This window comes from Thunnus maccoyii, chromosome 6 (assembly GCF_910596095.1).
Source record: "Thunnus maccoyii chromosome 6, fThuMac1.1, whole genome shotgun sequence".
In the NCBI taxonomy this organism is placed as follows: Eukaryota; Metazoa; Chordata; class Actinopteri; order Scombriformes; family Scombridae; genus Thunnus; species Thunnus maccoyii.
In genome coordinates this window covers 33,589,596-33,614,991 of record NC_056538.1, presented here as the reverse complement: position 1 = coordinate 33,614,991, position 25,396 = coordinate 33,589,596, and the positions used below count along the sequence as shown (strand labels likewise).

General features: G+C 37.9%; 2 protein-coding genes across 6 annotated transcripts; both read right to left on the bottom strand.

The window, feature by feature from the left end:
* Positions 1 to 1,129: 1,129 nt before the first annotated feature.
* On the bottom strand, positions 1,130 to 10,829 carry LOC121899149. 5 transcript variants are annotated; one of them, XM_042414781.1, is made up of 11 exons: positions 10,423 to 10,829; positions 9,646 to 9,696; positions 8,027 to 8,191; positions 6,495 to 6,665; positions 4,894 to 4,926; positions 4,739 to 4,771; positions 3,001 to 3,033; positions 2,883 to 2,915; positions 2,703 to 2,738; positions 2,243 to 2,345; positions 1,130 to 1,391 (listed from the first exon to the last, which is right to left on the bottom strand). In XM_042414781.1, the coding sequence occupies exons 1-11, from the start codon at positions 10,751 to 10,753 to the stop codon at positions 1,172 to 1,174; spliced, it is 1,209 nt and encodes a 402-aa protein (XP_042270715.1). In that variant the 5' UTR covers positions 10,754 to 10,829; the 3' UTR covers positions 1,130 to 1,171. The 5 variants fall into 5 exon arrangements, with proteins under 5 accessions (XP_042270715.1, XP_042270713.1, XP_042270714.1 ...); XM_042414779.1 differs by having other exon boundaries at positions 4,739 to 4,774; positions 10,423 to 10,826; XM_042414780.1 differs by having other exon boundaries at positions 2,703 to 2,735; positions 4,739 to 4,774; positions 10,423 to 10,826.
* Positions 10,830 to 15,176: 4,347 nt separating this feature from the next.
* On the bottom strand, positions 15,177 to 24,665 carry LOC121899151 (WAP, Kazal, immunoglobulin, Kunitz and NTR domain-containing protein 2-like). Its single transcript, XM_042414784.1, has 11 exons — positions 24,176 to 24,665; positions 22,234 to 22,284; positions 20,759 to 20,923; positions 19,266 to 19,436; positions 18,239 to 18,271; positions 18,029 to 18,064; positions 17,646 to 17,678; positions 17,517 to 17,549; positions 17,296 to 17,340; positions 16,693 to 16,780; positions 15,177 to 15,508 (listed from the first exon to the last, which is right to left on the bottom strand). The coding sequence occupies exons 1-11, from the start codon at positions 24,591 to 24,593 to the stop codon at positions 15,451 to 15,453; spliced, it is 1,131 nt and encodes a 376-aa protein (XP_042270718.1). The 5' UTR covers positions 24,594 to 24,665; the 3' UTR covers positions 15,177 to 15,450.
* Positions 24,666 to 25,396: the final 731 nt, after the last annotated feature.

The following is a 25,396-nucleotide window of genomic DNA, read 5'->3' as shown; positions in this document are numbered from 1 at the left end:
GTTATCAACATGTTCACTATAAGGATTTACAATCAAGAAACTGGCACCTTGTCACAATTCAATAAATTACAATGATCAAATATCCACAAACAAAGCTTTAAATGGAGAATAATGAAATAAAATAAACAGTTAATATGGTTCAATAAACACAATTGCAGTTTGAAAAGCAAACAGAACCTTGTGAAAAAATATTCATCATAAAACAAGAAACTTCCTGAAGGAAATTAACTTAAAATACAGGATTATATTATGTCAAATGACGACCAAAACAATCAAAATTAGAAATAGACTATTGATTGATGTTTTAATTGATATAGTCTAAATCAGTAACGAACAAGCAGTGATATCGAACAGAGCAGGAGTAAAAACACCATGAACACACATACAAGCCGTGTTTCCACTGAGTAAGTAAAGTATCGCATTAAAAATGCTTAACAGAAACGTCAAAATTCGGAAAAACTTCCTCAGTTTCGCAAAAAACTTTTACACTAGCTTGAGGTGGACTTTGGAAATGTCGAAAAAGAGTTTATGCGCAAAATGGGTAATGGAAACGCATTTGTTGGATAAATAATGACCTAGCAAACGTTTAACTCACATGACTGATCAGCTGTTTCCGCTCTAGACATCTCCAAATAGCATGAAGCACGGCCAATACTAGCTTACATGAAAGAACAATTACAACCTGCCCAATTGAAACAAATTCCTAGACATCTCTCCATTTTGTTCTTGTTAAGGCGATATAACTATCATAGACTTTAAAAAAAATATGGACATGGTCACCGTGACGTCACTAATTGGTTTTTGAAGAGCGGTTTTAAAGCTCAAAGAGGCGGGCCGAATGGCTGAAACAAGCCACCTAGCGGCTGGCGGACCTGTCACTCAAAGCAGCCATGTCCTTCATTATGCAGAACTTTACAGCTTAATGATATTTAAATGGGTGAGTTATAAAAAAATTCACCCCCCGTACAGTTGTCATGAAAGGAGAAATTAGCTACAGAGACCAAAACCGTTTTTTGTACCAGGCTGTAAACATGTTTATTTCTGCTGTAAAGTTGGGCATTTTAACATGGGGGTCTATGGGGATTGACTCACTTTTGGAGCCTCAAGTGGCCATTCAAGGAACTGCAGTTTTTGGCACTTCCGCGTTAGCGTCATTTTTCAGCCCCGGAGGTTACCGCTTGCTAACTTTTTGTTTTGTTTTCGGTTGGCGTCCTCTACTTCCTCTACTTTGTTTATTTAAGCCTATACTGGCATCTTCTGATGAAAATCTGCGTTGCACAATATTGGATTCACCACCACCACCAGAACAGTCCTCGTCTGCTTCGATGATCACCCCGACAGACTCTGACTCCGTGGAGGATTCACTATCAAGATCTGATAATTTTCTGTAGCTGGAGAGAAAAAAAGAAAAATACAGGATTATTTGTGTAAACGTGTAGAACACTGCAACACATCTGAGATTTGGATAACAGAGGGAAGACAGTCATGGATTTTATTTGTTTCTATTTATGTTTGTCAGCACTGAGGCCGGATATCACCCCTTATGTCCACCAGAGTGTCTCACCTCTAGACACAAGAGAGGTATCAATCTGAACATCTAACTCTCCCATAATGTTGAACTATTCCCTTAAAAGCGGTAAAGGAAAGACACAGCGTACAGTGTCTTAACAGTAAAGGTATCTGTTACCACATCAGTCAGAAACAAGCTGCAAACGTCTGTGTGTACCTGCTGAAGAACTGAGTGTTTCTGAGACTTTTCCAGAGGAAACTTGAACCATCATGGAGATGTTAGTCTTAGTACACCTGAGGACGGGCTTCTAAATATATTGAGTATTTCAAGTTTTCTAGTACTGGGTGTTGCACACCTGTTAGGCCACTATAATACAGGACACTCTAACCAGATGTGTATGTATTAAGTGGTAGTAAATACATTTATACTTCAATATCCTCCTAAATTATTAGGCTGTATGCTAAATTTTAGCATACCAGTTTTTGTTTTTGTTTTTTTGTTTTTTTACAGTAAATAAAGAAAAATAGTGACTCATATTTGTATCCTGACAAAATAAGAAATGACCTGCAGAGAATAAAACACTAAAGTAGTCTTAACTGTTGTATCTACCAAACTACCAAAGTTTGGTAACATAAAGGTGAGGGCTTTTGTTTCGATCACATGGCTGCTAATACTTCCTGGATACAGTATGTACCAGTACAGGTCCGTTATGTAGCGACCATTCAACTTTACCTGACAGAAGATGGACGCTTGTGGTTGCATATACAATGGACAGCAGCGATGATGGCGAACACAAACAAGATGACTGGAATAACCACCAGAATAATGAGGAAACCTGAAAGAGAGGAAGACAGAAGAAGATCGGGGGTGTGATTTATGAAAGACAATGAACAGTCAGGGCTCTTTCCATTTTAGAAGGAAATTATAAATATCACCTCGTTAGATCAATTGTCAACTCGTTTCCATGCTAATGTATTAATTATGCAACTTTACATCGTTTAAATCAAAATCATAATTTGTAGTGGCTATATGTATTTGAGACTTGTGTGAATCACTATACGTACTATACGCACTATATGCGTGTCCACATACTTTTGGCCTCTAACCTTGACCCTCAGCAATAATGATTTGTAAATTGTATATAAAGAAAGATAAACATGTAAGTTTAGTGTAAAGATAGTAAAGATAATACCTGCAGTGACACTGATTACAGGAGGACGAATACCTGCTAAAAATGAACAATGTGACAATACATGTAAAGATAATGTTCAGTAAATATGTAATGTGTAATCTGTAATGTTAATTATAATTGTAATTTCACAGTTGATGAGATAGTTATAAAATAAAGAGAATGCAGGAAAACTTTTATTACCTGTAGTCACAGCAGGTCGTCTGGTTGTAGTAGCTGGTTTTAAAAAATTAATTACATCACTTAATTTTGACCGGATGATGAAATGCAAGTAAAAATAATGTTCAGTAAATATAATTACCTGTGTTTTCTGTAGGAACAGCAACTGTAGTATCTGTTAAAGAGTTAAATATGTTCATTTTAATTGTAGACTTTATTAAATAGTTATAAAGATGACGCTAATGCAGGAAACACTTTGGGCCCTATCTTACACCAGGCGTAAAGCTGCAACATAAGTGTCTTTGTTAGTTTAAGACCGACACAATTGTCATTTTCCCATCCAGCACCCACATTGTTAAAATAGCAAATGCACTTGCGTCCATCAGTGCGCCCATGGGCCTGTTGGTCTAAAAGTAAGGTGTGGTCAGGCGCATTGTTGGTTCATTGCTATGTTGAGGCAGCAGAGAGCGATTGTGCTATTGACCAACAAAAACCTGGTCTGAAGTCAATGGCGCAATGTCTCACAGTTATTTTAAGGAGCATTATCAAGTCAGTAATATGAACCTACACAGGCGGGTGCACAACATACACTCTGCTTGTTACACACACCAACGTGCAGCAGCGCACAACATGCAAAAGATTACAGATAAAAGGATTACAATGTGAAAGATTGTTATTGTGTCTATTAATATATTTTAAAAATGCATGTCATAATGTTGAATCATAATATTTATCAGAATTTACTAATCACAGTAATGACGGATAAAATTGTTTAATTATTTGACCAAATCGTGGCAAAACATGGAGGTATTTAAACAGACGGATAACAACGGATCAAACACAGATCGACTTTCCTGCTGCATCAGTACATGATGACATGAGGAAATAAATGGGATGAAAACAATGATTCAACTAACAAAGGAAATAAATCTGCACAGCTTCTAGCTGCTGCCAGCAGCAGGATCAGAACCTTGGAGAGCTGATCAAGTCCTGATAACTGTGTTAATGATTCTTTACGTGATCTTGAATATTTAACAAATATTCTTTAACATTTTTGAGATTACAGTGATCAGGTTTCCATACTTTCAGCAATTAAAACCCTGCTGATTTAACCTGTTACTCCATGCCTGAACAAAATGATTTTAAAGAAAGCAAAGCTGTAATTAAAAAAATAAAGCTTTTCAAAAACCAAACCAAAATACATTCTCAACCAATTAATGAACAGGATCTTAAACTGGTGGTCTGGGGCCACGGGAGGGTCCAGGAGCAGCAGTGTGCTTGTTATGGATCATGTGCTTTCACTTTGAGCGCGAGCAGATCCGTTTCCTCTGCAGAGAAGTGTCCCTTCTGGCAAATGTGCCATTATAATAGCAATCCGCCAAGGTGCAAGCGCACCTGGCCGTTAAAGTGAATGGGAGATGACACTGTGATTGGTTTATTGCATGTTACACTGAAAACACACCCATGATTAATTAGGAAACTATGGACAACCCCTTTGAACCATGCGCCTGGCGCATCGACCATTTTTCCACCATTAGAATAGCAAAAGTGGATTTGGACACACCCTAAATGCACTTCAGACTGTGCACTTTAGATCGTTAAAATAGGGCCCTTTGATTACCTGTATTCACAGCAGGTCGACGGTTTTAATTAAAATTAATGATATAAATTATTAAACAAAGAGGCAAATATCAGCATGTCAGCAATATAAGAAATGTAAATTCATGCCTACACACACACATATATAAACACATATGAGCAACAATACTAAGGAAAGTTTAGAGTCACATTAGTAAAGTCTGCCAAATCAGTCAATTTGTAAATTGTAAATAAAGAATGGTGAACATGGAAGTGAAGTGTAAAGATAGTAAAGATAATACCTGCAGTGACACTGGTTACAGGAGGTGAAATACCTGCTAAAAATGTTGAAAAATAAACAAGTAGTATTTGTTAAAGAGTTAATAATGTTAATTGTAATTTCAGAGTTGATGAGATAGTTATAGAATAAAGACAATGTAGGAAACAAGTTTATTACCTGTAGTCACAGCAGGTCGGCTTGTTGTAGTAGCTGGTTTTAAAAGTGAATGATATCAATTAGTATTGTACAGTTGATGAAATACAAGTAAAGATAATGTCCAGTAACATTGATGTGTACATTACAGTATATATGTTAAGATATAATACATATTTAACTCTTACGCACTGTTCATATTCTGACTCATAATTAGTCTCTACACCAAACTTCTGAGCCACAAATCTGTTTTACATTCATTAATACCTCATCAGTCATCAATAAATATGTGATTAATCCTTAATGACTTTGTCAGAGAACGGAGTGTTTTCTATTTGCTTATAGAGAAAAAAACATTCACAATCTCACTATATTATGGGCCAGGAGACCATTTTATAGAATTTTTTATTTTTTGAATAAATATGAATCAAATTTGTACATTTGTTTGTAGAAAAATGTGTATCAGCTGCACAAAGATTAATTCATTTGTATATTCTGGTTTGCTTTAGGAAAAGTCAGACCAAAAGAGATGCCTTTAGGGTGTTTTTACTGCTCTCAAATGTAAATATGGGTCAAATTTGTACATTTGTATATATTGCAATAATTAACACAAATTCAAGAAATCTCTGCAGTATTTGCAAGAGCTTGCAATTTTGCTAAATTACCACAACTTTTCTGAATGAAATGGCCAATTCAACAGTCCACTTGTGATTTGGACCAATTGTGGCATTTGGTGTCGTAGTAACTGACGTCATCGCAGCGTATTCAGCAAAGAGCAGAAGCAACTAAAAGCCAAAACCTTCGAGCCTTTCTGGTTTTCTTGTAGTAAAACCAACAACTCCACAGTGGAGCAGACAGCAAAGATGGACATAATCTGCCTCAAACATAAAAATGGGCACTTTGGAAATGAAATTATACTTTTATGTTGATGGATTTATTTATCATTACATATGACTCTTCATTGGAAGTAGTTTTAAAAAATTGCATTAGTTTCTTTTGCTTGCAATTTTTCCCAATTTCACAATTTTACCGCAAAAAGAGCTCATAAAACATTGCAAATTTTTGATAAAAGCCGCTGCAAAATAAAGAATTTTTGGCTGCAATAATCACAAAAATCTCCTGGAGGGATCTTATAGTCACATAATCTTATTTAGCTGACTAGCGTTTAATGTTAGCGTTAAGTTGGATCTTACTGTTTTTTCCGCACCTTGCCAACATGTTAAAATGCTAATGTTAGCTACAAACATTTGTCTAAAAGACTGGAGATGAAGTTATATTAGCCCATTGATAAGTGAACATTTCACCTTTTGTGTGGCTCTCTTGGATTTTGATTTAACTTATAGCAGATCTTCCACACAAACAAAGCTATTACCTTCTTAGAGGGATTTAAATTAACCACAAAAGTAGTAGCTTTTACACTTGGCTGTCAGATAATCACTAATAATGTTGAGTATTTATAAAAATGCAAAAATGTCCATATATCTAAGAAAAAGCTTGAACTGCAAGTACATGATAAATTAATACAGTGAAGTCGCCCCTGAACCGATCTGGTTAAAGTAATACACCAACAAGAATCTATGTGATTATTACTACAAGGTAAAAGTAATAATTTAAGGTGGACTTACCTTTAATGTCACCACAGAGGTTCTCACACTCCTCCTCAGTCTGAAAGATGTTCCCGTTGGACCCGTAGCCGCTGAAGTTAAATGTCTCACAGCTCTGGCTCTTCATGTTGTAGAAGAACATGGAAATGTTTGAGCTGCCTGCTCCATACTGCATGGGCCGATAACAACGAACTGATGCAGGAAAAGGATGGAGGAAATAAATTCATTAGCAGACAGAAAGGGCTGCAGTTTCCCTCCATGATGGAGTCACACGTAGGGCTGGGTACCGAACTTTGATACTTTTATGGCACTGACCGAATTGCTTTGATGCTATTGAATATTGCAAAATGCCTTGTTATTCGGTACCAAATTTCAATATCTAGCAGGAGCGTAGCTGTCCGGAACATCTAAGCTAAGCTTCTCAACATAAACAGCAATGGTGGAGGCGACAGCAGCGTCTACAGCAGCTTCATCAGTAACAGGAGGTTGGACCAAAACACATAACCTGCAGATAAGACAAGACAAAGCTGTATTAAGTTATCAAAGATGATGATATTGACTATCATTTGACATCAAAACAGTGGTGGTGCGGTGTCTGGTGAATGGTTGACATCAGCGTCTTGTCAGGCTCGGCTAACGCTTCTGTGTTGTTATGTTCAGTGTTGTGGTCACAGAGAGACTGCTTGTCAAATGATAGGCAACATCATCATCTTTGATATTTTAAGACAGCTTTGTCTTGTCTTACCGGCAGGTTACGTGTTTGGTCCGACCTAATGTTCCTGATGGAGCTGCTGTACACGCTGTGATATTCAGATCGACACCCATCTCATGTTTGTGGGTTAATAGTTCCACCACAAAACTCCCAAACTGTTTTTGTATCCGGATAGGGCTGGTGATTTTCTTCTTGTCAACAAATCTCATGTTTAGATCCAAACCAACAATGAACTGATCTACTAACAAGTATTGTGTGTGTATCAAAGCCCGATATATCTTATTGCTCCGTTGTTGTCCAGAAACTATTAAAAACACGTCAGTGAGCCACACCGCTGCACTGACTTCATCATGAAGAGTTTGGTCACGTTAGTTTGTTTAGAAACAGCTCCAAAGACTAATAACAGCATCACATTTTCAGTCTCCAGAGAGTAGTTCTGTGTAAGGCAGATGCCACTGAGCATATGCAGGAACACAGTTCTGTTCTCAGCTTCACAAGCTTGTTGGTACTTAAGTTCTTTGAGAAATTGACAATGTAGTATAAATTCAGGTTGTGATACTTACACGGAACTACTCTCCAGAGACTGAAAACGTGATGCTGTTATTAGTCTTTGGAGCCGTTTACAAACAAACTAACGTGACCAAAGTCTTCATAACAAAGGAACATGTCATCCAGTGATCCAATTATTTCCCCAAAACGTTAACGTTATCCTTTAATTGAATTCGACTCTTGTCAAGTTTCAATTGTTTTGAAGTAAAACTTGCATTAAAGTCAGTTAACTGCATGACGCTCAGATCTATCTGATGGTGCTCCATGTGGAAATATTTAAGAGGTTTCTTACACTTTTTATTGCAGAGGGCTTCACACCCTTCCTGGGTTTCAAATGAGTTTCTATTGGACCCACAGCCAGCGTGGAAGCTCTCACACCTGTAACTGGTCCTGTTGTAGAAGAATCTGGGAATCCCCGACTGGCAGCTGCTACAATTCATGAACTCTGAACAATGAACTGGTGGGAGGAGACATGACATCAATTATTTTCTCGTGCCTAATTAACTAAGCAAACGTTTTTCTTTTGGCTTACCTTCATTTGCAGATATTTTGCATTAATAAAGTCAGTTTGGGGGGAAATGTAATTGACCATTTGCTGTAATTACTGTTGCTAACCTGTCAAGTTGTCACACAGTACATATACACCACATTAACAGTGGTGAGTTAATTTAGTTGATTTTAGACATAAGTGAACAAAGGCAGCTTCATTTCTAGCTAACAACCGATGATTTTACTGAAATGACAACTGCCGTCAGCAGTTAGCTGTAATTAGCTTGGTAATTAAGCTAACATTAGCATCATGTGTTGGCTGAAATCACTGTTTCCAGCCAGTTAGTCCCGGTGCAAACTTGATAAGGTAAAAAGTAAGATCAGACTGTTATCTCATTCTAACATGACTTTGTTTGGCTACTTCATTTACATACCTGTTTGTATTTTCAGAAAGTAACTTTTACAGGAGAAAAAGAGGGTGAGGACCAATGTGTTTGGTGAACGCAACACTATCTTAGATAACAAGTTTAGCTGGAGTTTAAATTCAGTGAAGGACAGCTGTTAACTTTAGCCTAAATTCTGATAGTATCCAGCCAGGACCGGCTTTCACACAGTGGATGTTCAAGTCCAGAATGGGCCTTTTATGTAACCTGTAACCACACAAACTAATGTTGATAACTATCAATGCACTCCTTGGACTTGGAAGTAACACTGGGTTACTATTGTAGGCAGTTAGCTCGTTAGCTGAACATGCTAGCATCAGCTGCTAATGTTACAGTAGATAAACACCGTTTAATCCATTCCTTACACTTTTCCTCTTGTGTTTTTGGTTTTTGGAAGGACTTAAAATAGGACACAACCCACTAAACACTTTGTATACAGTTATCTCTCTTGTACACCACAAATAGAAACACTGACACACCTGCTGTGACTTGTTATTGTTGGTATGCTACGAATGTTTGGGCAGGGTTAGCTAAAGGTCAATTCTGCCCAGAAGACGTTTTTTCATCATATCATACAGGATGGAAAAAATAATTTGTGCACAAAAAAAGTAATTAACAGAAAACAAAATTTAATATTAAAGGTAATTATTTTTATTTAATGGGAAAAATCTGAAGTATATTCACGTATCTCAGACCAGATATGTGGTCAATCCAGTCTCAGAAAGCTATTTGTATTTATAGCAGTATAGTTTTGATCCATGGATGCACTTTGGGATTTGCTTGTTTGTGATATCTTTGACATCCCTTAAACATGTTAAAATATTGATTGACATGATGTTCTGTTAAGTTGTGTGCACAATTCTCAATTTGTACTTTTATGTACAAATAAGTTTTTGGTCCTTCAGGAAAAGCTGGAAAGGCAACAAGTACCAGCTGGTTTATAATGTTAATATGTGAATGAAAGCAGCTTTGTACTTACGCGTCTCATCAGCTAGTCCATATTCATCTGTCATTAAATAGTATCTTTGGTCTGTGGAACAGAGATATTTAATAGCAGGTAAGTTTAATCTCTATCAGAAACATTGAAGGAGGATGTTCTCAAAAATTCAGGCCCTGGGTTTTCAAAATATATTATACATAACATATTATATATATTAAATATTTCATAGAAGTCTGTTTGACAGTATTTGAGATAGCTTTTCTTTTTCATTTATTGTTTATTTTTTACAAGGACAATGCACAATTAAAAGTAATTGCACCAGAGTTAGCTAGTAGCTAATTTACATGTGTTGTCCCTGGGCAGGTAGACAAAAAACAACCACAGAACAACAATTACACTACATAAAGCTTCCAGAGTCTCTAATATTCATGGGTATAGAAGTCATTTGATTTTGCTCTTTCATGTTATTTGAGCTGTTTCTTGGAAAGACTATTAGATTATTAGTTAGCTTGTAGTTCTGTGTTCCGAGGATCCTAGCACAGGAGTGAAGAACACACAAGCGAAACAACCCAGCATAAACCTAAACTGTCTCTGAATAAATGAACCTAGGAACACAGAACTACAAGCTAACCAATAATCTAATAGTTTTTCTGAGAAACAACTCAAATAACATGACAGAGAAAAATCAAATGATCAAAAGGACTGAACAGAAGTGCAACACAGGAAACAAAAAGAACAGAGTCCCAAAAAACAAAAAAGTCAGTTTTTTGGTGCAGCCCTAACCAGAATAAAGCAGAAAAGATGAATCCATCCTACCATCATCAATGGTGCTCTTGGGGTAAACCCTGATCTCTGTGCTGGGATGTCGGGTGTACGAGTATCTGGTCTGGTTCAGACAGTTGACCAGCAGGCACTGCTTTTTGTCACGGAGTGGTATGACTATCAATGCCATGTGGCAGTCGGGCTCTGCATCGCAATCCCTCCAGCACTTCCCCTCATCCTCATCCTCCATCGGAGGCCGGGTCAGGTTGTAGATCCCAGAGACGAGGCACTGTGCTGGCTCGGGGACCTGGGCCTGACCGAGCCAGACCAGGAAACACACGGACAGCAGACAGAACCAGAGCTCAAACAAATGCTGCTGGTTCATGTTCCTTCCAAAAATCTTCACCTCAGAGGAAACTGTAAGCAGTTGTGGCACGTTGATCCTTATGAATTGTACCAGGACAGATAGAAAACACTTACTTTTTAAAGTTACCTGGCCCTACCCACACACCTCTATCAGCACACATTCCTGTTTAATAACTCCAACCCAGGCAGCCTCAGATGTTAGAGGTGTGGCCACAGAAACATGATTCCATCTCACTACTTTTTCCTGAAGTAGATGAAACGAAACTGAGTTCCCCATACATGAAGTTCCTCAGCCATTAAAACCTATTGGTCATGTTAGATTAATGAATGGCCGTCCAGCCAATCACAGCAATTTGACCAACCCACTAGGCCAGTGAAGTTTAGGTGCGCTCCTTTTCCTACACCTGGGGCAGAATCTGGTAATAAGGGATGATGAGCAAAGAGGGAGGGGTATTTCCTGGAACATTGGCCGGAAAAGGAACCAAAGGCAGAGGGTTGCGGTGCCCATGTCCCACCCCTAATATTAAACTCCTGCAGTGTTACATCAGCATTCCCATAAAGGTCAACTAGCTTGTATTTGAATACTCATTCAATGAAAGATGTTTCCAACACTATGTCTACAGTGGCTTTACATTTAAAAACACACCTTCTCTCTCTCTTCTTTTGTTTTGGCCTAAATAATCCTGGGTCCAGACCTCTAAATCACCTCTCAAATTCTCTTATTTTTAGTGGTGTCAGTAATCTGTAAACATGAAAATTTGCCTTTTTATTGGAGGTCATTTGCTGCATTATTTCTCTGAGCAGCTGCAAATTTTTATGTTCGCACTTCAGTTTTTGTACAGACAAGATATGACGTGTTACTTAGTGAGTTTTAGAGGTTCTTTAGACGGAGCCAGGCCAGCTGTTTACACCTGTTTCCAGTCTTCATGCTAAGTTACCCAGTTGCTAGCAGTAACTTCATATTTAAGGTCAATTCATGCTTTCTGCATCCATGTAGCATGACCCCTCTGCAGACGTCTGCGCACAGCCCGAAATTTGTGACCATGCAGACTATATGTGTAGCAAATGTGCCATCTGCATGTGCTAGAAACTTCTCACTTTCACTTCTCAAGAAGTTGATCACTTCTTGAAAAGTGAAAGAGGAAATGTGGCCAAGCAGTGCTCTAATAATTCTTCCTAACTTAATTACATAATCACATTTTGATACCGTGCCAGGTGAGTAATGATAAGCCAAATACTCACCTGCATGCACATCAAAGAATGTGACTGTACCTGTAATTCAAGTTTTATGTCTACTAGTGTAAACTGTGAGTTTGATATGTGACGACTGAATAACTCTCTATAAGAAGAAACAGCAGGAAAACAGATATCTGACTTTCTGGAATCGCTGTTGTAAACACTGGTGTTACTGACTGAAAGTGAAGCAAATTTTAGAAATTTACAATTCCATATGAAACCAATGCGAAGATGTAAGTGGTGTAGAATGGGTTCAAATTTGCACTTGACTGTGTAAAATGAGGTGAAAGGAAACTTTGCTTCACTTTCAGTCTGAACTCACATTAGTGTTGCTGATTTTGTTCTACTGTATTTTACTTCAGCGACTCTGTGAGTTCATATAAATCAAATACAACTTTAATTTGTTGCAGTTTTAGAAGTAAAAATATGAATTAATATTAAAGACGACCACCTTGTGAAAATTACATCATAAGTAGTGACATCTACTGGCCGGACATTGGTATTGAACACTCACACAGATTCAGGGAACATTTTTTTCACAACAAAATGAAACTCTTCACATACAGATAATCCTCAGGTAAGTACTAGATGTCCTTATTAGATAATGACACCATTAATACAAAATAATTAGGCATAAATCAAAGAATGAGCACCCCTCAATAAAATTTCTTTAGTTTAAAAAACTCATCAGCACACTCTAAATTTTGTGTTTTAAAAAAAAACATTTTTGGTAGAAAATTCACAAGATTCATAAAAAATCCAACACAATTCTGAGTCAGATTGTGATAGTGCTGAGTTCAGCCTTCTGTGTATCAGCAGTAACCTGCGCAGGTGTTCGGGAGGTTTAGACGTAAGCTTTGGAGCTGCTGTTGTCTGAAGCCGGAGCTGCTCTGTAGATGCTCTGTCCTCGACTGCTTGAGTAGTTGTATGAAAACTGCCTGCAGAGAGAAACTCAGTACAATCAGGTGTCTGACTGTTGTGACAGTTGTTGATCTTTTGTTCTGATGATTCGACCAGAAGAGACCATGTTCAAAAGTTTGGACCCATGAAGACCTCCTGACATAAATGGACCATATGGACGATCAAGAATATAAGATGGTCAAGCCACTGGTGTGTTGGATTGAACAAGTTCTGCTCTTTGACATAACCAAAGGCTGCCACAGGTGATATTGCCAGAGAACCTGTTCAATGCCACAGCAATCACCAGTCTGTTGGAGAACAGAGCGATGCTGGTGCCCTTCCTCGACCACCTAAATGTTATGGGAATTCTGACAGTGGTCCAGGAAACTACACATTAAGGGCTGGCTTCGACAGCCACAAAGGGCGGGGGAGATATGATCCATCATGGAAGTCCTTCCAGTGTGAGCTGGGACTGGAGGAATTCCTGTAAGGCCACTGTCTCTCCCCTGAAGATGCACATGTCACAGTTAGTTTGGGCACTTCGGCCACCAGCGGTTTTCGGGTTTGACTCCCCCATAGCTCTGTCACATCTGATGTGTCTCCTCCACCACTGACAAACTGGACATTAGAGGAGACACAAAGCCTCTGTATTCAGAGAATCTTCACACTATAAAACATGATGGGAACTTCATCATCCATGATTGGAGTGGAGATGATCAAGAGTCCTGCTGGGGGATGTGTACCGCAGGAGCTCTGACATCCCAATGACAAAACTGAAACACACCAGCTTTCCTCACTGAGTGGTGGGGCTAATGACTATCAAGTCCTTTATAGACTGTGGTCAAACAGAGTTCTTCTGCGTACCCAAACACATTTGACAGGGCAAAAACCCTTGTCACCAGAGCTGGACTGGACCCCAAACAGTGTATGGAGTCTGGGATGACAGAGTTCCAACTGCGGTGGTTCCCTGCCATCAAGTTCTGGGATGGCAGAACCCCCAAATTCTGGTGGAACAAAACCCTTTATGTTGAGTTGCACCAGAAGTGAGAGTCTCCCTCGCTGATCTCCACAGCAGCAGCAATCAAGGGTGACATATGCACTGAGGTGTGCTATGCACAAAACTTTGACCAGTACAAGGAGCATGGGTTGCCATGGCTCACAAAGCGCATCCTCAGGACACCAGCTCACCTCAAGAGAAACTGACCTGACATTCTTCTCATTTGCCGTTCTCGAACATGGGGACTCTTTGAGGCATTTAAATCTCTGGGAGAAGAAATGCCACTCAGTCAGGATAAACTGCAAGAACTGCAACTGCAGTGCAGACTCCTGCAGCCAAAGGTGTGGACTTTCCAGATTTGGAGGCTGCATGAAATCACACAGTTCAAGCTGGTTGTTCCAAACCTGCAGCAAAGATGGAACAACCCCCAGCCAAGAAGCCCGAGGAGGAGGAGGAGGAACTACAGCCAGAGGATGTCCAAGCAGTGGACCCTGAGCCACAAGTGGCCGATGTCAAGAGAGTGCAGGTGCAGAATGTACTTGCTGGCAGAAACCTGCCATGGTCATCCATGGAAACGTCCTTAGTTCCCCTCATTCCAGACATCACTCACAGTGCCATTCCATTGGTCTGAAGGCCCATTATTATTTTTTATTTTGTAACTAACAACACTGAAATATGGACTCAATAAACACAAAGAAACCAAACCTGAGCTTAAACCTGTAATGTGCAAACGGTTTTATTAAATCAGTTGATGCAGATTGAGGCTGCAGCACATCTGCACTGCAACGTCTCCTAAATCTGGGTAAATCTGAGTTTGTTAAAGTGTCCATCAAAGTAAAAAAGTCTTTTCTGTGATGTTCTTTCATTTCTCAGATATTTGTTACAGGCTGAATTTGTGCCAGAAATGCATTTTCATGTATTTTTCTTGTACATAAACGCCTCTTTCCTCTTCATACACTATGTCAGAGTTGAAATCTGTCTCACAGGGTGTAACTTGTGTAAGATTACCCTCCAATAAAATGTGATGACAGATTTTGAGTTCACCAGTGCCTCCATCATATGAAATGTGAAGCTGTGCTTTCTGACAGAGTTTTCATGTATTAAACATCAAACATCCAACTGTTTCCTGTCTGTTTGAACCACAAGCAAAAAGCTTTTCTTTGTACTAAAAGTTAACTTTTTGACTTACTGAAGTATTGTCCTTTACAGCACTTGTACCTTCTTCCATTAATGCCTTCATTTCAGAGGTTGAAGAAACATTTTTGGCAATTTTGTGTACATGTTTGTAGTTTTTAAGAAAAATGAACCCGTCACTTTGCTTTTACTTGAATGTTTTTTATTCAAAGAATGGTACTTTCTTACAAAATAAAGAAGTTGCATGAAAAAAGCCATCAGTATGGTGGTCCAAAAGGGACATGGGGGGATATTTACATGTACATTAAATAAATGTAAATGTTGCCACAATCATATTAAATAAATATTCGATTTGCATGCATTTGTTTGTTTTATGTAATGACAAATTTGTTTCCACATTTGTTTCCCTATTTACTTAGGTCCACGTTTAATTTTACATGTTTTTTTTTTCATACTGGTGACTTTTTCATTATTTTTTCTGCTGCCTTCACCCCGACTCTTCTGTAGCTGGAGAGAAAGAAATAAAAATACAGGATTATTTGAGTAAAGATATAAAACACTGCAACACATCTGTGATTTTGTTTATTTTTATTTATGTTAAGGCCAGATATTACCCCTAATGTCCTCTCCCAAAATGTTGAACTGTTCCCTTGAAACCGGTCAAGTAAAGACATAAGGTATAAGGTGTTTCTGAAACTTTTCCAGAGGAAACTTTAACTGTAATGGAGATGTTGCAAACCAGAACATGAGCGACTGAATCCAGTGGACACGAGGGGTTAATACTGCTAATGCTAAAAGGTTGAGGTGTCTTAGTACACCTGAGGACGGGCTTCTAAATATATTGAGTATTTTAAGTTTTCTAGTACAGGGTGTTGCACACCTGTTAGGCCACTATAATACAGGACACTCTAACCAGATGTGTATGTATTAAGTGGTAGTAAATACATTTATGCTTCAATATCCTCTCAAATTATTAGGCTGTATGCTAAATTTTAACATACTAGATTTTTTTTTTTTTTTTTTTTTTTTTTTTTACAGTAAATAAAGAAAAACAGTGACTCATATTTGTATCCTGACAAAATAAGAAATGACCTGCAGAGAATAAAACAAAACAATTATTAACAGGCACTAAAGTAGTCTTAACTATTGTATCTACCAAACTGCAGCAGAGAGTATCTCCTCTGACAGTCAAGTATCCACAGGCTAACAAGCTAACATGCTAACAAACTGTGTCTGACTCTGGTACATGAACAGGATTAGATCAGCATGTACAGGATGTGTTGGGGGCAGCGAGTCTGTACGAGCTGGTATCAGTCTCAGCAGTGGAGTCGAGTCTAATATACTGACTATACGTAATGAACGGTCTCAGTAGTCAAGTCTAGTATACAGGTTTATATATACTGAACGGTCTCAGAAACAGTTACAGCTACGGTATGGTAGCCCAGAGGGGAAAATGTCAGTCACCTGCAGGGTCTAACAACAAAACAGTTTCACACAGTTCTCAGGTGAGAATTGAATTTAATGTTGTAATGCTTCCAGTTTGATCACTGGCAGTTAGTTTGGTAACATAAAATAAGCAGAATATGCTGGAGAAGGTGAGGGCTTTTGTTTGCGATCACATGGCTGCTAATACTTCCTGGATATGATACATATCAGTACAGGTCCGTTATGTATCGACCTTTCAACTTTACCTGCCAGAAGATGGATGCTTGTGGTTGCAATACATCTGGCAACTGACCAGAATAACTGCCAGAATAACCACCACAACAAAGAAGAAACCTGAAAGAGAGGAAGAAGATGAAGATCAGGCAGTGTGATCTATGAAAGACAATGAACAGTCAGGGCTCTTTCCATTTGAGGTGGAAATAATAAATATCACTTTGTTTGATCAATTGTCATCCTTGTTTCCATCCTTCTTGTATTAATGATTTAATAATGATACTTTACATCATTTAAATCAAAATCATAATTTATAGTGCTGCATGTATGTGAGACTCGTGTGACACACTATATGTATGACGTATCCACATACTTTTAGCCTCTAACCTTGATCCTCAGGAATAATGATTTTTAAATTGTATATAAAGAAAGATAAAAATTTAAGTGAAGTGTAAAGATAGTAAAGATCATATCTGTAATTACACTGATTACAGGAGGACGAATACCTGCTAAAAATGAACAATGTTTAATAATATTTTAATATTATATTGTATGTTATTTTAATGAATGCAAATACAAGTAATATTATGTATATTATAATATAATATTAAATAATGTTCAGTAAATATAATTACCGTCCTTGTCTTCAGTTTTCACAGTAGGTTGTCTGGTTGTAGTAGCTGGTTTTAAAAATTAATTATTATTAATTAGCATTGACCAGTTGATGAAATACAAGTAAAGATAATGTTCAGTAAATATAATTACTTTTCTTCTCTGTAACGTTAATTATAATTGTAATTTCAGAGTTGATGAGATAGTTATAAAATGAAGACAATGCAGGAAACACTTTTATTACCTTTAGTCACAGCAGGTCGTCTGGTTGTAGTAGCTGGTTTATAAAATTAATTGTATTACTTAATTTTGACCAGATGATGAAATGCAAGTAATGTTCAGTAAATAAATAATGTTCAGTAAATATAATTACCTGTTTTCTCTGTAGGAACAACAGCTGTAGTGTCTGTTAAAGAGTTAAAAATGTTAATTTGCATTGTAGAATTAATTAAATAGTTATTCATATAGTTCATAAATAGTTACTCATTGTAGCAGCTGGTTTAAATTAAAATGAATGATTTCAGTTATTAAAGAAAGAAGCAAATATCAGCAGGTAATCATATAAAAATGTAAATTCATGCTTACACACACACACACACACACATATATATACAAAGATACTGAGGAAAGTTTAGAGTCACATTAGTAAAGTCTGCCAAATCAGTCAATAATGAATACCAAGAAATACAAATTTGTAAATTGTATATAAAGAATGGTGAACATGGAAGTGAAGTGCAAACATAGTAAATATAATACCTGCAGTGATGCTGGTTACAGGAGGTGAAATACCTGCTAAAAAATGTTGAAATATGAAAAATGTTTGTTAATCTTTTACAGTTAATGCGAAAACAAGATAAGTAGTGTCTGACTGTACTATCTTTTAAAGAGTTAATAATGTTAATTGTTAATTTCAGAGTTGATGAGATAGTTATAGAATAAAGACAATGCAGGAAACAAGTTTATTACCTGTAGTCACAGCAGGTCGGCTTGTTGTAGTAGCTGGTTTTAAAAGTGAATGATATCAATTAGTATTGTACAGTTAATGAAATACAAGTAAAGATAATGTCCGGTAACATTGATGTGCACGGTATATAAACATAGCACAAAAAGTAAGGAAATTTGTGTTTGGTAGATTATTTCTTTGTTGTAACGATGCTTCTTGGCAATAAATCTTATACCGTTGGAAAACCTGTTTGTTTCCCTTTAAAATGGTGCCGCATTTGTAAGGAACACGCAAGAATCATTGTAACAACAAAGAAATAATCTACCAAACACAAATTTCCTTATTTTTTGTGCTATGTTTAGCACAAAGCAGAATACATGTTTTAATGGCGATTTTTGAATAAATATGCATCAAATTTGCACATTTGTTTGTAGAAAAATTTGTATCAGCTGCACAAAGATTAAAAAATTCATACATTTGTATATTCTGGTTCACTTTAGGAAAAGTCAGACTAAAAGAGATGCCTTTAGCTTGTTTTTACTGCTTTCAAATGTAAAGATGGGTCAAACTTGTACATTTGTATATATTGCAATAATTAACACAAATTCAAGAAATCCTCACAGTATTTGCAAGAGCTTGCATTTTTGCTAATTCGCTAAATTAGCTGACTAATGTTTAATGTTAGCGTTAAGTTGGAGCTTACTGTTTTTTCCACACTTTGCTAACACATTAAAATTCTAATGTTAGATACAAAGGTCTGTTACAAAAGCTGTTACCTTCTCATTCTGAGTAAAAAGGATATAAATTAACTATTAATTAATTAATTAATTCGTTGTTTTTATACTTGGCTGTCAGATAATCAGTAATAATGTTGAGTATTTATAAAAATGCAAAAGTGTCCATTTATGTAAGAAAAAGCTTGAATTGCAAGCATATGATAAATAAATACAGTGAAGTCGCCCCCGAACCAATCTGGTTAAAGTAATACACCAACAAGAATCTATGTGATTATTACTACAAGGTAAAAGTAATAATTTAAGGTGGACTTACCTTTAATGTCACCACAGAGGTTCTCACACTCTTCCTCAGTCTGAAAGATGTTCCCGTTGGACCCGTAGCCGTTGAAGTTAAATCTCTCACAGCTCTGGCTCTTCATGTTGTAGAAGAACATGGAAATGTTTGAGCTGCCTGCTCCATACTGCATGGGCCGATAACAACGAACTGATGCAGGAGAAGGATGGAAGAAATAAATTCATTAGCAGACAGAAAGGGCTGCAGTTTCTCTCCTTGATGGAGTCACATGTGGGGCTGGGTACCGAACTTTGATACTTTTATGGCACTGACTATTGAGTATCAAAAAATGCCTTATTATTCGGTTCCAAATTTCAATATCTAGCAGGAGTGTAGCTGTCCGGAACATCTAAGCTAAGCTTCTCAACATAAACAGCAATGGTGGAGGCGGCAGCAGCGTCTACAGCAGCTTCATCAGTAACGGAAGGTTGGACCAAAACAAGTAATCTGCAGATAAGACAAGACGAAGCTGTATTAAGATATGAAAGATGATGATATTGACTATCATTTGACATCAAAACAGCGGTGGTGCGGTGTCTGGTGAATGGTTGACATCAGCGTCTTGTCAGGCTCGGCTAACGTTAGCTAACATTAACTGTGGACTTCTGTGTTGTTATGTTCAGTGTTGTGGTCACAGAGAGACTGCTTGTCAAATGATAGGCAACATCATCATCTTTGATATTTTAAGACAGCTTTGTCTTGTCTTACCAGCAGGTTACGTGTTTTGGTCCAATCTCCTGTTCCTGATGAAGCTGCTGTACTCGCACTGTTGCTGTACACACACAATACTTGTTACTGTGTTAGTAGCCAGAATTATCCTTTAAACAAACAACATACAACACAATTATTGAGCTTTAGTTAATTTTGAACTTTGGACTGAGCCAGGCTAGCAGTTTCCCCTCCCCCTAGTCTTTATGCTAAACTAAGCCACTCATGTCCTTACTCCAACTTCGTACTTACGCCACATTCATGTCAAATGGGAGTCACTGTAGTGACCAGTTTCTGACTTGTAATTAACGTTAACAGGAAACTGCAATTTTTCTGAAAGCTCTGATATTTCCGACTACAGATAAAAAATACTGAAGTGTCTGAAAAAGCACACAGACATGGATGCCTCATGTCAGCCAAAGTCTTTCATGCAAGGTAAATAAACCCAAACTAAATGGATATAATATAATTATTAATTTTAACCCACATACATCAAACTCATCGTCCAATCTCTCCTACTGTCCATACCATTTACATTGACAGAGCATTAACACACAGACAGGAGATGATATTGATCCTCTCATCTCACTCAGAAAAGAAAGACAATTATTTCCCCTAAACGTTAACGTTATCCTTTAATTGAATTCGACTCTTGTCAAGTTTCAATTATTTTGAACTAAAACTCGCACTGAAATCAGTTAACTGCATGACGCTCAGATCTATCTGATGATGTGCCATGTGGAAATATTTAAGAGGTTTCTTACACTTTTTATTGCAGAGGGCTTCACAACCTTCCTGGGTTTCAAACGAGTTTCTATTGGACCCACAGCCAGCGTGGAAGCGCTCACACCTGTAACTGGTCCTGTTGTAGAAGAATCTGAGAATCCCCGACTGGCAGCTGCTACAATTCATGAACTCTGAACAATGAACTGGTGGGAGGAGACATGACATCAGTTATTTTCTCATGCCTAATTAACTAAGCAAGCTTTTCTCTTTTGGCTTACATTCATTTGCAGATATGCATTCATAAAGTCAGTTTGGGGGGAAATGTAATTGCCCATTGGCTGTAATTACTGTTGCTAACCCTTCCAGTTGTCACACAGCACATATACACCACATTAACAGTGGTGAGTTTAGCATCAAATGTATAGTAATTTTACAAACACTGTGTCCTTGATTTTAGACGTAAGTAAACAAAAGCAGCCTAATTTCTAGCTAACAATCGATGATTTTACTGAAATGACAACAGTCAACAGTTAGCTGTAGTTAGCTTGGTAATTAAGTGAACATTAGCATCACGTGTTAGCCGTCTCCAGCTCACTGTCAATGTGTCCTGCTGGAGTTTAAATTCAGTGAATGACAGCTGTTAACGTTAGCCTGAACTCTGATAGCATCCAGCCAGGACCGGCTTTCACACAGTGGATGTTCAAGTCCAGAATGGGCCCTTTTTATGTAACCCATAACCACACAAACTAATGTAGATGACTAACGATGTTCTCCTTGGACTTGGAAGTAACACTGGGTTACTACTGTAGGCAGTTAGCTCATTAGCTGAACATGCTAGCATCAGCTGCTAATGTTACAGAAGATAAACACTGTTTTAATCCATTCCTTACATTTTTTGTTTTTGGAAAAACTTGGACACAATGACACTAAACCCTTTGCAGTTATCTCTCTTGTACACCACAAATAGAAACACTGACACACCTGCTGTGACTTGTTATTGTTAGTATGCTACGAAAGTTTGGGGAGGGTTTTAACTAAAGGTCAATTCTGCCCAGAAGACATTTTTTCATCATTTCATACAGGACGGTATATACTGAGCTCAGCAGGTGTATTGAGAGAAAAAATAATTTGCGCACAATAATAGTACAAAACATAAAACGATATTTAATATTATAGGTAATAATTTTGTTTAATGGGAAAAATCTGAAGTATATCCACGTATCTCAGACCAGATACGTGGTCAATCCAGTCTCAGCAAGCTGTTTGTATTTATAGCAGTATAGTTTTGATCCATGGATGCACTTTGGGATTTGCTTGTTTGTGATATCTTTGACATCCCTTAAACATGTTAAAATATTGATTGACATGATGTTCTGTTAAGTTGTGTGCACAATTCTCAATTTGTACTTTTAGGTACAAATAAGTTTTTGGTCCTTCAGGAAAAGCTGGAAAGGCAACAAGTACCAGCTGGTTTATAATGTTAATATGTGAATGAAAGCAGCTTTGTACTTACGCGTCTCATCAGCTCGTCCATATGCATCTGTCATTAAATAGTATCTTTGATCTGTGGAACAGAGATATTTAATAGCAGGTAAGTTTCATCTCTGTCAGAAACATTGAAGGAGGATGTTCTCAAAAATTCAGGTCCTGAATTTTCAAAATATATTCAAATATTTCATAGAAGTCTGTTTGACAGTATGTGAGATAGCTTCTTTTTTTAAATTATTGTTTATTTTTACAGGGACAGTGCACAATTAAAAGTAATTGCACCAGAGTTAGCTAGTAGCTAATTTACATGTGTTGTCCCTAGGCAGTTAGACAAAAAACAACCACAGAACAACAGTTACACTACATAAAACAACACAAAACATAAGAAGCCATCAGTATACAATAATAAATATAATCAGCATGACAAATACAATAAATACAAGGTAATCATTGGTGGTGATACTTTTGTGCTAACTTAGCCAAAGCTTGAGGCTAGTTTTAAACCCCTGCAAAGCTTTCAGAGTCTCTAATATCATCCTGAGACCTGGAAGAAAAAAGGCTTTTATATTTTGATGTCTTTTGCATCATTCAAGTAATTGAGACGTAAGAAACATGTCACAAAGATTTCTCATATTTCTCAAAAATATTATTTTTTTATTTTTTATCACATGTTCCTTGTAGGGGACATCAGGTCTCCTTTGAAGCAAAAAATACATTCAAAGCCATCGGTTTGGTATTGGTAAGATCTCATTTGATATCCATTTCTATTACACTCTTTCTCATTTAAAACAATATAAAACCAATATAAATGTGTCTGTGTGCATGCGTGTGTACAAGATAAATAGCCTGTTTTCCCTCCCTTGACCCTGTATTAATGAACTGACTAAACTTCAGAGCCCTAGCTTATTTGTCACTTTTGATCCAAAATGGCCGTTGGGTATCATCATTTTCTCTCTCCTCATCAGCTGATGAGTCCTCCTCTGAGCTTTCAATATCCTGTTCTACTGCCTGGCGACCTTCCTCCTCATCTCCTGACAGCTCAATGTCCGACTCTCCCTCAATGATTGTCATAAGAATCCTTTCTGCCTCACTCAGTGCTCTGTTTCCTTAAATATGCAAAATGGCTGAAGCAAGTCCCAGTCCCCTACAAAGGACACGGACTAAAAAGTGTATTTTAAAAGGCTTAAAATTAACATACACCTCTGAAATCTTAGTAATAATATAGTTAAGGCTTTCATACATAAAAAACAAAAGCATTATCAACAATACAAATGTGATATTTGTATAAATTTGATCATTTACCTCCCTTACAACCATAGAAGGTGCTTGCTGTGATTCCCGCCATTTTTCAGTGGCAGACAATGTGACCTGGTGGCCACACCCCCTTTTGTGTTACATCACTGGAAAGCCCAGGATGTACTCTTCACAGTACATTGGGACTCAAACAGGCTACATGCATGGTATTTAAAATAGGCCTCAGTGCCATGTTCCCCACAGAGGACAAAAATGAATTGCCAGGTCTTAGGAGGATATTCGTGGGTATGGAATTCCACTTCCTCACCACTTTAAACAAGAAAGCAGATTGACCAAAAGTTGTTTTCTGAACTTTGGTACCCAGTCACCCCTACACCACTCAACAACCCAGCATAAACCTAAACTGTTTCTGAATAAATGAACCTAGGAACACAGAACTACAAGCAAACCAATAATCAAATAGTTTTTCCAAGAAACAACTCAGATAACGTGAAAGAGCAAAATCAAATGACCAAAAGCGCTGAACAGAAGTGCAACACAGGAAACCAAAAGAACATAAAGAGTCCCAAAAACCAAAGAAAGACACACACCTGCCTGTGGCTGGCTCTCTAAATAATAAGAGACTAAAGTTTGACTCTGACAGATGATTTGTTAAGTCAGTTTTTTGGTGCAGCCCTGAGCAGAATAAAGCAGAAAATATGAATCCATCCTACCGTCGTCAATGGTGCTCTTGGGGTAAACCCTGATCTCTGTGCTGGGATGTCGGGTGTACGAGTATCTGGTCTGGTTCAGACAGTTGACCAGCAGGCACTGCTTTTTGTCACGGAGTGGTATGACTATCAATGCCATGTGGCAGTCGGGCTCTGCATCGCAATCCCTCCAGCACTTCCCCTCATCCTCACCCTCCACCTTCGGTTGGGTCAGGTTGTAGATCCCAGAGACGAGGCACTGTGCTGGCTCAGGGACCTGGGCCTGACCGCGCCAGACCAGGAAACACACGGACAGCAGACAGAACCAGAGCTCAAACAAACGCTGCTGGTTCATGTTTCTTCCAAAACGCTTCACCTCAGAGGAAACTGTAAGCAGTTGTGGCATGTTGATCCTGATGAACTGTACTAGGACAGATAGCATGCACTTACTTTTGAAAGTTACCTGGCCCTATCCACACACCAGAGGTAGATAACACGAAACTGAATACATGAAAACCTGTTGGTCATGTTAGATTATTGAATGGCCATCCAGCCAATCATAGCAATTTGACCAACCCACCAGGCCAGTGAAGTTTAGGTGCGCTCCTTTTCATACACCTGGGGCAGAATCTGGTGATAAGGGATGACGAGCGACGAGGGAGGGGTATTTCCTGGAACATTGGCCGGAAAAGGAACCAAAGGCAGAGGGTTGCGGTGCCCATGTCCCACCCCTAAGATTAAACTCCTGCAGTGTTACATCAGCATTCCCATAAAGGTCGACCAGCTTGTATTTGACTACTTATTCAATGAAAGAAGTTTCAAACACTATATCTACAGTGGCTTTACATTTAAAAACACACCTTCTCTCTCTCTTATTTTGTTTTGGCCTAAATAATCCTGGGTCCAGACCTCTAAATCACCTCTCAAATTCTCCTATTTTTAGTGGTGTCAGTAATCTGTAAACATGAAAATTTGCCTTTTTATGGGAGGTCATTTGCTGCATTATTTCTCTGAGCAGCTGCAAATTTTCGTGTTCGCACTTCAGTTTTTGTACAGACAAGATATGACGTGTTACTTAGTGAGTTTTAGAGGTTCTTTAGACGGAGCCAGGCCAGCTGTTTCCACCTGTTTCCAGTCTTTATGCTAAGTTACTCAGTTGCTAGCAGTAACTTCATACTTAAGGTCAATTCATGCTTTACACATCCGCATAGGATACACATGTAGCAAATGTGCCATCTGCATGTG